General features: G+C 38.8%; 1 protein-coding gene across 1 annotated transcript in view; it reads right to left on the reverse strand.

Moving 5' to 3' along the window:
• Nucleotides 1-5,161: 5,161 nt before the first annotated feature.
• HELQ (helicase, POLQ like) overlaps nucleotides 5,162-14,583 on the reverse strand; it is a 40,889-nt gene continuing 31,467 nt past the window's right edge. The window contains 4 exon segments of the mRNA XM_024993611.2: nucleotides 5,162-6,393; nucleotides 9,725-9,859; nucleotides 11,312-11,425; nucleotides 11,871-12,044. Coding sequence (XP_024849379.2) covers nucleotides 6,286-6,393; nucleotides 9,725-9,859; nucleotides 11,312-11,425; nucleotides 11,871-12,044 — 531 coding nt within the window. The 3' untranslated portion in view covers nucleotides 5,162-6,285.

Consider the following 14,583-nt stretch of genomic DNA (forward strand, 5'->3'; position numbering starts at 1 on the left):
CTGACCTTTGTTGGCAAAGTGATATCTCTGCTTTTTAATATGCTGTCTAGGCTTGCCATAGCTTTTCTTCCAAGGAACAAGTGTCTTTTAATTTCATGGCTGTAGTCACCACCTGTAGTGATTTTGGAGCCCAAGAAAATAAAATCTGTCATTGCTTCCACTTTCCCCGCTATTTGCCGTGAAGCAACGTGCCTGGATGTCATTTTGATATTTGGCAAAACTAATACAATTATGTAAAGTTTAAAAATAAAATAAAATTAAAAAAAAAAAAAAAACTCAAAAAAAAAAAAATGAACGTTGAGTTTTAAACCAGCTTTTTCACTCTCCTCTTTCGTCCTTATCAAGAGGCTCTTTATTTCTTATTCACTTTCTGCCATTAGAGTCATATCATCCACACATCTGAGGTTGTTGATGTTTCTCCAGGGAATCTTGATTCCAGTTTGTGATTCGTCCAGCCTGGCATTTTGCAAATGTGCTCTGCATATAAATTATATAAGCAAGGTGACAATACACAGCCTTGATGTACTCCTTTTCCAATTTTGAACCAGTCTGCTGTTCCATGTCCAGTTCTAACTGCTGCTTCTTGACCTGCATATAGGTTTCTCAGGAGGCAAGTAAGGCAGTCTGGTATTCCCATTGAAGAATTTTCCACAGTTTGTCGTGATCCACACAAAGGCTTCAGCGTAGTCACTCTGCACTTAGTTCAGAATAAATTCTATCCTTACCACTTTACCTAGTGTCCAGCTTATCTTTGACAAAGCTCAGACATTTCTGCCCTAGGGAGCAAGGACCGGACAGACAGATCACAGTGCCAACAAGGCCAAGGTTGTGAACTTGATCTCCATATGGCTCACGGTCACACGTGTCCACCTGTCAGGTAAAGTTTCACCAGGGCTTTTCATTGATCACAAGGTGATCCAGGTGAGAACGTAGTGATGGTTCAGCACAAGTCACCTGCTGCTGCTTTTGTGGTTTCTAGTTACTGCTTCAAGAGCGCAAACATACAGATGATGTGGCTTGCAGCCTTCCCTTCGAACAGCTCAAGAAGACAACCCTCCTGTCGTCTTTCATGTCCCCTCTTCCCTACCTGCCCTGCTCCCTCTGTTCAGACATTCCCAGCCCTCTCTCAGTCTGTGGTTGACCTCTTTCACCAGTTCTCCCTTCAAAGACACTGCCTCCTACTTCTGTCTCTAGTGCATGTTAAGCATCTGCTACGTGGTGCTTCATTATGTTACTTTCACACCAGCAGTGGCTCACGGTTCGTGTACTTATTCTAAGTCACTTCACTTGTGGCCAACTCTTTGCTACCCTATGGATGATAGCCTGCCAGGGTTCTATGTCCACGGGATTCTCCAGGTAAAAATACTGGAATGGGCTGTTGCCATTTCCTACTCCAGGGATCTTCCTGACCCAGGGATCGAACCCCCATCTCTTATATCTCCTGCACCAACAAGTGGGTTCTTTACTACCAGCACCACCTGGGAAGCCGTTTATGCTCTACTGCTCCTGAAAGAAACAAGAATCAGCTATTCTCCTCTTGTTTTCCACCTGTAACTAAGCACATCCACACTATTCAGTAAAATGCATGTACATGTTTTCGTTGAGTTTTTGAATAACTCTAACAAATTTCAGCAAAATGCTGAATTCCTTCATCATTTCTAGAATGGGCGTAGACTCTCAAAGTACTTACAAACTTACACAGAATTAAACTCGTGTTACTGTACTTCATGTAGAGTGAGTAGAATGTCTCCAATTTTGTGTGTGATCATACAGTAATATTATGTTTTATTATAAAAGACACTGATTTAGCACACAGCATTATAATAGCTGGTTCTTTATACTTACATTACTGGTAGCCTACATTTCCCTAGCTTTATGCATATCTCTTTATTATAATAACACACTTTATGCCTCTGTGAAGACAGAAAACAAACTTAGGGGAAATATCATGGAATACTATGGCTCATAAAACCCCTCAGAAATTAGGGATGCAAATTCCCAATCTCCATGATAATCGGATCTTTTTTGCTGTTGCTTTTTTTAGTCAAGTAGGGATAGAACTTCTACATTTTACTGAAGTTGTTGAAGGGATAAATAAAAAATCTTTTCACTGGAGAAGATGCAATTAATAAAAATGGGAGGTATTTACCATAGTTAACTTCTATAAAGAAGGAACCCTCTCTGTGCATAAATCTCCTTTGGGGGAGGTTTAATGATCTAATACATTTGGTTCAGCTAGAGTAAAATCATTCATTTCCTCTGGAGTAGCAGTGTTAATTCTAATAGCAAAATTTTTATACATTACATACATATGCTCCCCTTAAAGAGAATTATCATATCTTCAAGTACTCCAAGTGACTATATATCACTTGGGCAACCACTTACAGAAGAGAGAGATCAAAAGACGATTTTATAAATGAAGCATGCTAATTTATCACATCATATTTGTCATTACTTCATAGCATTTTAGGCAGGAGGAAGGCCTATTATATATGCTGTCTGCATATGATGATATGATATCATATGATGATATGCATATATATGATCAAATCCTTTCCAAACACACATAGGTTAGCCTGTAATGCGAATTTGTGTGTGTGTGTGTGTTAGTCACTCAGTCGTGTCCAACTCTTGGCAATCCCAGACTGTAGCCCACCAGGCTCCTCTGTCCATGGGAATTCTCCAGGTAAGAACAGTGGAGAGGGTTGCCATTCCCATGCGAATAAACACAAAGAAAGAACTATCAGTCTAATCTAGCTGTGACCTAGGCTCTGTTCCTTATCAATGGAGTGATCCTGGGCAAGCCACACTTTCTTCATTTGTAACACAGGGTAGAAATGATAATGTACCTCAGATTCCTCAGTAAGGAATCTCTAAGCATACAAAACATTTAACATATTGTTGGCACAGGGTTAGCCCTCATTAAAGGTTGGTTTATTGTCATCCTTATTATTTGTCATTGACAGTAACAAAAGAAAATGCAAATTTATCAGTATGATTCTAAATTACTGGAAATTGTCAAAGAAAACTAAGTATAACAATGCTTACATGTCTTTGTACTACTTTTTATCATATTGGTATGGAATCCAAAAGCTGCGGCGATTCTTAGTTATTCCTGAAAAAAATGGCACTTTGGATATTTGTTGAGAGGATAGCTGCATTTGAAATGCTTGAACTTGATCAAAAATTTGCTGTACCCAATAGAAAAAAAAAATTTTTTTTTCTTTCATTGGTGGTTGTTTAAGCTCATAATGCAAATCCAAAAAAGCTAGGACATAAGAAAGGTCGTGGTGAAGTTAAGCACTCTAGAAATGGGCAATCTTGCTCATAGCTTGAAAAAAATCCAAAAAGGAAAACTGGACAGCTACACAGGAATTGCTAAAATTTTAATGTGTTGAAGCTCAATACAAGGGAACTACAGGTACCCTTCTTGATGCTTCAGAGAAGTCAGATGACACCACCAAGAAGTCCACATTCAAATCTTCTCATTTTACCTAAAAGTTAAGTTGGTTTAAGAACACAGGTGGAAATTGAGCTGAATATTTTCCTAAAACGTGATGCAGCCGTCGTTTGAACGCCATTCTTGGAACGATCCATCTTCTCCACTGTGACTTAAGTGTCCCCTGTACTTCTTTGCCCACCACTCCTTCCCTCCAACTTCTGAAAAAACTAGTACAAAGCAAAAACTCTAGATCTTGGCCTCAGAGGTGGGCAAGGACCAATTAGACCAAAGAGAATCTCTTCAGGGATTTCTTCACCTGGGATGGCAGCAGAAACCTCTTTCTGCTTTCACCTTGAAGCCACTGGGTCAGTTGGTCTAGAGTTGCCTGACAAAGAACAGGTGGCAAGCCCTGAAATGCTAGTCTCTGGTTCCAGTTGCTTGGAAACCAGTGTTATTACTGTCATGGTTTAAGAATGTGGCCACTATATTTTCTTTTTTGTTTAAGCTAGATATACCTGGGTTTCTATCAATCAAAACTGAAAAACCATGCTTATTACACATTAAATTCTTAAATGTCTTTGAATCTATTTTTATTCTCTATTGTGTTCCCACTAATCTACTTTTCTTCTCTAGAGCTGAACTGTCATTTTCTTTATATTTTAAAATCTCTTAGGGCTGATCAGCCATCACTACCCTTGGTACACTTTCAGTGGCTCGCCTTACTGACACACTGATTGGGGGCAGGGCAGATGGTCCCAAACTGCAGGCACAGGTTTTCTAGTTTCTGAAAAGGTATCCCTCCAACCTGCTGCCTCTAATCTTAATAAATTAATGAAATAAATTATACATCAGCCTCATAAATTGATTAGCAAGAATCAGGGCTTACTTATAGCCTTACTCACTTGGGCAAACTAATAGAGCTGGGGTGTCTCGATTTTAAAACGCTGAAGGCTCGACTGTGGACCAGTGGACTGTGGACAACCTCATGGCTGAGTCCAAGCAGCCAGCAGGCGGCCAGCTTCTCTCTTACAACTTTTTTAGCTGCAACAAATGGAATACATGCAGTGCAGCCCAGGACTCCACCAGGGCATTAGGATGCTGTCCTGTACCTCACACGAGGGCATGAGGTGTGGTGATGTGATGTCATGCTGGAGGCAAAATCAAGGTCAGGTGAAAGAGACACTCAGGAAGGACAAAATGGGGAAAATTCTACCAAGGCCAGACTGTATAATGGTTAAGTGCACAGACTTTGGCATCCCAGGCGGCTCAGTGGTAAAGAACCTGCCTGCCAATGCAGGAGATGCAGGTTTGATCCCTGAATCAGGAAGATCCCCTGGAGGAGGAAATGGCAATCCACTTCAGTATTCTTGCCTGGGAAATCCCATGGACGGTGGACGGAGGAGCCTGGTGGGCCACAGTCTGTGGGGTTGCAAAGAGTCGACGTGACTGAGCATGCATGCATGGACTTTAAGATTGGGATTGTCCAGGTCCGAAGTCCCTGCTTTGCAACAAATATCAATAGTACATGACCTTGGTCCAATTACTCTAATTTTGTCAGCATCATTTTTGCAACGGCATCTGCTCACTTTGTATCTTTGTGTTACATTTTGGTAATTCTAATAATATTTCAAACTCTGTCATTATTCTTACATTTGTTAATGTCATCTTTGATGTTACTGTCGCAAAAAGATTACAACTCAGCAAAGGCTCAGATGATGGTTAGAGTTTTTCAACAGTATTTTTTATTAAGGTATATATGTTGTTTTCTTTTAGGCATAATACTATTGCACACATAATAGATTTTGGTATAGTGTAAACATAACTTTATTGGGAAGCCAAAAAATTCATATGACCTGTTTTATTGCAACAATCACTTTTTTGTGGTGGTCTGGAACTGAACTCATAACATCTCTGAGGTGTGCCCATATTACAATGAGCTAAATGTTGAGGCACAGAGAACTGAGACTGTGGATCTATCTGCAAAGTTGCCAATGGGTGTCTCTCAGACATGTGAGGGAAGCTTTAACTAAACCAGTTTAGTACTTGTAAATAATAATAGTTATTACTCTTTTCCCAGTTTAACCAGTCATCTACATTTGAGCTAAGAATCAGAAAAGGGAGGGGGAAGAAGTAATATTTAAGTTGTGTTTAAAGAGAATCTTTAAATTATCAATTTGAGTAAGAATTCATTTTTCACAGAGGTCCTTACTTTGTGCAGCAAATTGTGTAGGTGCTATGTGGCATACAAAGACCATAACACAGGTCTTGGCCCTCCAGGGGATTTCAGACATTATATAAAGCATTATGAAGACCTGGACATGAGTGAGGGGCTCACAATCATTAGAGGAGGGAAAGAACCCATGGATGGGGTGGGGATAAGGCTGAACTTGGACAATTTCATACAGGAGACAGTATTTGAGCATTTTTAGTTGAAACAAAGTATATAATCCATTTTAAAGATAATTTTCCATGCACTTGGAATAGTTTAAGGCAGATAGGAAACAGTGGGTTTGTGAATCCCAGGGAAAATTCTGGGACTGCAAATAGTTAAGTTTGATGAAAGAAATGGGTAGGAGGATAATGAAAGGTCTGGTTGCAAAGGTACGCTGGGGATATGCTGGGAAACTTGGGATTTCATTTTGTGGTGGATGCCAGACTTTTGATTAGAGAAATAATGCATAATTATTTATGTAAGTATGGATGAGAGGACTATTCAAACATCAGCCACAGTTCTTAATATATATAGTTAAAATATATTTTTTTCATTTATAACTTATAGGAGAGCTTTAATAAAATGCATGTACAATAAATAATTCATACTTAAAAATGCTCCTCAGATAGCTTCATGCCTTTTCAGTAGACGAGGCCACAAGACCAGGGAAATCAGAAGGCAATCTCAATAATTCTTCTACTTCTTCTTGCAAAGCCTCTGCTTTCTCATGCAACAGCATCTACAATAAAAAAATCAAGATGTGAAGCAAAAATATGCATTGTTAGGGAACTGCTAACATTTTACCACCATCTATTCAATACCTGAATCCTTATGTATCAGCATAATCTAGACATTAAAATTAATAATGAGATTGAAAAATGGTCACTTAAGAACAGCAATTATAGTAAATGAAGCTGAGGCATTTAAAGCCATTTTAGCTGATCACTACATTTGGTATACCAAAAATAACGGAGCTTTAATACTCTCAAAGGTTTGTTTTATTGAAGACTCAGCCACTTAAAATTAACTTTTAACCTATAAAATTTAAGACAGGTTTGAAAAAATTTAATTGGTTCTTAAAAATGTTACCCTATATATATAGATTTTATTAATCCTCACAGTTTAGTATGCTATCTTTTAAAAACCTATTGAGAGAGTTAAAGCTTGGGGCCCTTTAGGGATCAAACCAGTCAATCCTAAAGGAAATCAGTCCTGAATATTCATCGGAAGCACTGATGCTGAAGCTGAAGCTCCAATACTTTGGCCACCTGATGCGAAGAACTGACTCATTGGAAAAGACTCTGATGCTGGGAAAGACTGAAGGCAGGAGAAGGGGATGACAGAGGATGAGATGGTTGGATGGCATTACCGACTTGATGGATATGAGTTTGAGCAAGCTCCGGGAGCTGGATGGCATCATCGACTTGATGGACATGAGTTTGAGCGAGCTCTGGGAGTTGGTGATGGACAGGGAGGCCTGGCGAGCTACAGTTCATGGGGTCAAAGAGTCGGACATGACTGAGCAACTGAACTGAACTGAACTGAACTGAAGGAGGAGGTGAATATACTGGCTCATGCTTTCCTTAAGCCTTGTGTGACAACGTATCTTGCCATATACATTAGGCTTTCTATAGGTCCTGAACTAATGATCACACAGCACAATGTCTTACTCATGGAAATGCTTTTCTTAGGCTCTATGTTAAATGATTATAATTGTTAAAAATCCTGCCTGGGAACCTGTTTCTCAGACTTGTACCCCTGATTACACAGCAACAGTGTATCCAGCCCAGAGACCTGGCCCTGGACCTATTCTCCCTGGCTCATCTTGCGCCAAAGTCATCTCAGGATGCATGCCTTGGGAAAGGGGCTGGTGGAACTCTTACAACCTTGAGGTATTCTTTTTATCTGTTCTCAGCAGCCAGTTGAGAAGTATATAAGGCCCCACTTAAACCAGTGAGGCAGGTACTCTTTCTACCCACTTCTGATGTCTGTGTCAGAAGCTTTCTCTGTTCTGTCACCTTAAAATAAAATTTTGCACACAAAGCTCTGAGTGACTGAGAATCTTCTTTGGTCCCGGAGTTAAATCTTCTCCTTCAAAGACCACAAATCCAGCGGCACCATTTACCATAAGCTGTCACTATCAGTGTTTCAAAGAAAACTTTTATTCAAGCTCCTAAAACTAATATGGTTAATTTCAAAAGGAGCATAATAAACAAAGAAACTATTTCTAACCTATTTCTAAACTGGTACATAGTAGATGTCAATGAATATTTGAATAATGATTTTTCTCCTTTCTTTAAAAACAATGGAAATCAAATGTTGGTATTTGTTGCAGCTGGGTTTGTGTATATTGGTGTGAAATACTTGCATTATTTCTCTTACAACATTTTATAACAAAAAGCTCAATAAAAATCAGAGAAGAAAAAAACCCACTTTCTCTACCAATTTGATATAAAGCATAACACTATGCACATTATTGTGCCTGAAGTTGTCTAATACTTTTAACATTTAAAGTCACTTATTAAATATTTTGGCCATCGATACTGCAGCTCCCTTTGTATACTTTTTTTTTTTTTTTTTTGATGTGGACCACTTTAAAAGTCTTTATTAAATTTGTTACAATATTGCTTACGTTTTATGTTTTGGTATTTTGGCTGTAAGGCATGTGACATCTTAGCTCTCAGACCAGGGATTGAACCCATACCCCCTGCATTGGAAGGCCAAGTCTTAACTCCCAGACCACCATGGAAGTTCCCCTTTGTATCTTTAATAATATATAGTCTAACACTATAGTCTTGCTCTACTACTTACTGACTAGCTATGTTTCCTTGGGTAAATCACTTCATTTCTTTAAATCTCATTTATTTATTTATTCAAATATTTGTTAAACATCTACTATAGGCTGAATACCGTGCTAGGTGCTCCAGCAATAAAATAACTACAATTTCAACCCTATCAACCCAAAGAACTCCTTATTTAATAGGACAAGTTGTAGTGTCCTGAGAGGGCTGTCACGAAGATCAATCACAGTAATACAAACAATGGGAGAGCCTTTCAAAAAAGTGAGCTGGAAACTTACTTTTCAGTCAGTTCGATTTATATATGACAATAGTATAACAATGAACTTAAAACACACACACACACACAACTATACAATTTCAGACCACAAGGATGGAAATATAGTTGAGATCAAGAAGGAAATAATCCCTTGCTATTGAGTTGTTAAATTGTGTCCAACTCTTAGACACGATGCCATGGACTGTAGCCTGCCAGGCTGCTCTGTGCATTGGATTTTCCAGGCAAGAATACTGGAGTGGGTTGCCTTTTCCTTCTCCAGAGGATGTTCCTGACCCAGGGATTGAACCTATGTCTCCTGCATTGGCAGGTGAATTCTTTACTGCTGAGCCACCTGGGCAGTCCAAATAACCCCTAACTGCTGCGTAACGGATTTACCCACATGGGGCAGGAGGGTAGTGACAAACTGGGTTGCAACTAGCAAAGTGTAACCAGGAGAGTGAATAACCTAAAAGTAGACTGTTGACTACAGGTGAAAGAAACAGAAAAGAGAAACCTATGGAGGCAACAAGAGCTGTTTTCAAGCATGTGAAAAACCACCAAACGAACAAAAAAAGAGCCTGGTTGCAGACGGTAGTACTACGATACCATGGTAGGCATTTTAAGGCAGCCTCATTATACTGGGATGCTGTTTGTAACACTGAGTCCAAAAATAGAACTTAGTTCTCCAGGTTGTAAATTCCTTGTCAGCGGGGGTGTTTAAAGGTGAGAAGACCAGATGTTGGGGATGCTGAGGAAAGGACTTCTGTGACAAGAGTAGTAGGAGGCGGAATTTAATGAGTTCAGAGTTCCTTATATGTCAGTGAACTCTTAAAAGTGCCTTTATTTTTTGGGAGATCCTTTTTCTCTTTTTAACAAGCCTTGTATCATAACATGTGCACTATTTTTATCCACATATGTGAATATATATTTTTGTGCCTATAGTTAATATGTCTAAAGTATAAGGAGATAACTGTAAAATATCATAAAGATTAAAAAATGCCTTGTTTGCTTACCTTGGCTGATGAAACAATTTGCTTGGCCTGGCGTCTTGATAAATGATCAATTGTCCTTATCAGCACTTCAGGATTTGCATTAGCTAAGTGCGTTAGACTTTTATAACCTGCATTGTATAACTGTCTTGCTCGTCCCTGAAAAGTATTTATAAAAATCATTAGGATCAGAATTGAGGATTAGGAAAAAATAATTAAGGATTTCACTGAAGGGAAAAATTCACTTGCAAGAGATAGGAATAAACTAAGATAATAAAGTAAATATGAAAAGATGACACATCAGAATCTGAAGGAATTTTAAAAGTGTTTTAAAAGAATTTTAAAATAATTTGGGTGGCTCCAATCTGACTGCAAGAGAGCTAGCTTTCTGTGCAGGTGAAGTCAATTGATGTGTGCTGCAATCAGAAATCGGAGAAGGCAGTGGCAACTCACTCTAGTACTCTTGCCTGGAAAATCCCATGGGTGGAGAAGCCTGGTGGGCTGCAGTCCATGGGGTCGTGAAGAGTCAGACACAACTGAGCGACTTCACTTTCACTTTTCACTTTCATGCATTGGAGAAGGAAATGGCAACCCACTCCAGTGTTTTTGCCTGGAGAATCCCAGGGATGGGGGAGCCTGGTGGGTTGCCGTCTATTGGGTCGCACAGAGTCGGACACAACTGAAGCGACTTAGCAGCAGCAATCAGAAATTAGAAACCTGGGGACTTCCCTGGTGATCCAGTGGTTAAGAATCCACCTTCCAATGCAGAAGATGTGGGTTCAATCCCTGGTTAAGGTTAGGATCCCACATGCTGTGGGGCAACTAAGCCCACGTGCCACAGAGAGAAAGTCACGTGCCACGACAGGTCCCACGTGCCACAATGAAGATACCCCACGCCCCAAATAAGACCCAACACAGTAAAAATAAATAAATTAAATATTAAAAAAACAGAAATAAAAAACTCCTTAGGGCACTTGGGGAAGGGGCATTAGTTCAGATCCCCAATCAAATGTTTTAGTTCAGTATCCCTAGAATGTTCTCACTATCTACACTCTACTCCCTGGAGTGTGTGTGTGAGTGTGTGTATGTGTGTGCACGCTTTCCCAAGCAGAATTCCTCTGGTTTAAGAACTTAATAACAGAATAAACAGAAAACAAGGGTTGATCAAAAATAGAAAGCTGAGAAACCAGCCGAGGAAACCTTCATCTCATTCTCTTAGAAAATGAAAATGACTCTCACTGCCACTGAGTGGCCACCACCTTCCACAAGCACTGTCTAAACTCACAGCAGGTGAGTCTCTGCTGGAGAGGAGGAAGGCACGGCACACACGCATGCTTGGAGCAAAGAGGGGTGGCGCATGCACTTGGGGAGAATCACCCTGTTTCTACCGTTACATTTATCCACAAATGTGATTTTTCATCAGGACTGCTTCTGGATTGACAGGGATTTCGGGGAGGCCATGGCAGCAATTTATTAAAAACAAATACAACAGATTCCCGTGATAAATGAGCAATATGGCTATTGTTGCCACTTACCCTGTGACACAAAAGTAAAACCTGATTTTTCTGTGAGCTGAAATCATCTCAGTTGGGGAGCTAAGAAGTTACTAACCTCTAAAACCCCAGTCACTTCCATGAGTGGGATTAGCTCTGCCTTTACACAGTAGGTCAGCTTCTTGGTGAGTTCTCCCAAAAGGGCCCTGTAAACCCAGAACTCCTCAAGCTCCTGCAAAACACAGAGATTTGCAGAATTGAAATGTCGTAAGTTATTTCAGAATCCAGTATGTGTGGTAGGGGGCTTAGAAAGGACTCACCCTTTGGTAAACTCTGGAAGTTGGGAAAGCAAGAGATGAACAATGACTCTGAGCAAAATTACTATGAGGAAACATGGCAGACGTGGAGGGATTTGAACAGGACGCTTTTAGGATGAGGACAAAGAGTGTAAACTAAAAAATAAGTCAACAGGAAGAATTCTAGGGAGAGGGGCTCGGGAGAGAGGGAACACATGTATACCCATGGCCGATTCATATTGATGGCAAAAAACATCACAATACTGTAATTATCCTCCAATTAAAATAAGTAAATAAATATTTTTAAAAAGAGTTCTGTTCACTTTGACCAAAGCATCAACAAGACATGCAAAGCGTGTATCCTCTAGTCAATGGAATTACCTCACAGAAATGTAACACACAGGAGGAGAATGCCGCAGCTGCGGAGAGAAGGCTTTGTATATATCCTCGAGGCATGTTAAACTTTTCAGACACACTCCAAATGTTGGTCTCTTTGAGCAAAGTATAAAGAATGAAAGACAGGTACAGTCTGTTGACAATGTTCTTGTCCACTTTCTAGAAAGACATAAATAAATTCATGTATTGGACCTGCTTAAAAGGTACATCACATTCAAACTGGATAAAAGGGAATGAGAATGACGCTGTACACAGCAGGGAGAGGACAGAGTGGTTCTACAGAAACAAATCGAAGTCAAAACAAATGTACTTTAGGTTAGTTCAAAGTATTAGTTTTTCCAAGTCTATAAAAAAAGAGATAAGTCAAACTGTTTCCAATTTAAATTTCCTTCTGTAGGGAGTGTAGTGTGTTGAACTGTCCCTCCTCAAAAGATATACTCAATTCCTAACCCTTGGTGCCTCTGAACGTGACCTGATTTGGAAACAGAATCTCTGCAGATGTAATTAGCAAAGGATCTTGAGATGAAGCCATCCTGGATATATAGGGGGCCCTTGAGCCCATTAGTCAATGACTGATATCCTTATAAGAGAGAGGATGTGAGTGACAGAGAAAGTGGTGTGAAGACGGAAGGAGGTAGACTGTGGTGAGATGGAGACTACAAGGATTGCTAACAACCACCAAAGGCCACGGGAGAGGCAAGATGGCTCTTCCTCAAGCCTCCAGAAGGAACAGCTCTGCCAGCATCTTGATTTCAGACTTCTGGCCTCCTGACCTGTAACAGAATAAAGCTCTGTTGTTTTAAGACACCTGGTTTGTGCTAATTTGTGACGGCAGCCTTAGGAAAAGAAGACGGGACGAGAAGGAGATGGGGAAACCTTTATGTTTTCTGTAGAATTTAGAGTGTTGAGTGTTAGTCGCTCGGTCGTGTCCAGCTCTTTGCGACCCCATGGACTGGAGCCCACCAGGCTCTGTCCATGGAATTCTCCAGGCAAGAATGCTGGAGTGGGTTGCCATGCCCTTCTCCAGGGGATCTTCCTGCTGGTCTCCTGTATTGCAGGCAGATTCTTTCACTGTCTGAGCCACTGAGCCACCAGGGAAGCCCCAGGTAGTACTTACAGGCTGGGTGTATATATATATACACACACACACACACACATATATACACATATATATTACCATATGTATATATGACTGATTATAAATTAGACAAATGTGTTTATTTAGATAAATATGTTAATAAGCTTGTTTATATTGTAAACTAAGAGTAAATATTAGCTTCTATGACTTAAACCTGGTCATGGTAAATAATTAATGTTTCCAGAAGTTAAAACACTGAAAGGGAAATGCTTCCTGTAGTTGATAATTTCTATTCTGTATATCTGCTTTGGCCTGTGGTGCCTAGTGATTATTTTTTGTGTAAAGTATTTCATAGCTAATACCAAGTAACTCAGAAACTGAGTAATGCATGCTTGAAATCAGAGAAAAAAAAGAATGAACTTTAAAGAGAAAAGGGAGGATATAATTTTAAAATATAAAATTATATCCTCTACTATAGTAAAAGAATGTTTAAGATGAGAACTTAGAATGTTTGAGAACTTAGATGAGTACACTGAAGGACATAAGAGTTTTAGATTCTGTATGTTTGATACTAGATCACCCTTTTAAAAGCTTTAAGCTGAAAAAGCATGATAGTTGAATAACAACTAGGAAAAGATCACTTTTTAATTTCCCAACTTTAATGCACCTTCATTATTAACTATAAATTGAGTCAATGGAGATTTTTGCTTAGAATGTACTTTCTAAGCCAAGAAAAATGACATAATTGTATTACATGGCAAGATAAGTCACTTTATGCCAATTTCAAGACCTTTTACAAGAAATGTTTAAAGTAAAGGTCCTTTTCAATGTGGAGAAATCAAGTAGATATTAAGCAAATAAGTTCTCTAGAAATTTGTTTAAAAAGATACTTCTAAAGTATTAAACTAATAACTTGTTCATTTGTAATTAAGATAAATCCATGCTCATACAATTTTAAATAATTATAAATTGAACAAACATTTATTGACATGTTTTATAAAATGTAACAAAAATAAATTCTGATTCAAGTTTCAACAGATGCATTATTGTAACATGATTTTATAAGTGTTTATTACTTATGAGCTTATGGTAATGAGCTCCAGATTAATTTTTTTTAATATATTTGAGTTTGAAACAAAAGGTTTAAGAAATATTTTTATTCAACATTCTGAAGGTCTAAACAATAGTTACTTCTGAGGTAAAAGGTCCAATCTAAATATTGACAACAGGAATACTGAAGTACCATGCATTTATACTTTTATGATACCTCAATACAGGGGACAGCTTCACCATTCAATTCAAATGTAAGTAAAATATCTTCCATTTTTCAAAATGAAACAGTAATATCTATATAAATTTAAAAGATATACAGGGAAATGGTAGGTAAGATCATTAGGCTTCAATGAAGATTAGATTACCAAAGGAAATGAAAATCGAAAAAAAAAAGTGTAAGTATTATGAGGCAGAAAATTATGTTAATTAAGGAAATGAATGTGTGTTTGCCAAAGAAATATTTTTACTTCTTGTACAGTTAGTGGCGCATTCAGCACTTGATTCTTGTTTGTTGACTTAACTTTAAAAAACAAAAATATGAGATATCACACAAGAGTACTTGGCTTC

This window comes from Bos taurus, chromosome 6, assembly GCF_002263795.3.
Source record: "Bos taurus isolate L1 Dominette 01449 registration number 42190680 breed Hereford chromosome 6, ARS-UCD2.0, whole genome shotgun sequence".
NCBI lineage: Eukaryota > Metazoa > Chordata > Mammalia > Artiodactyla > Bovidae > Bos > Bos taurus.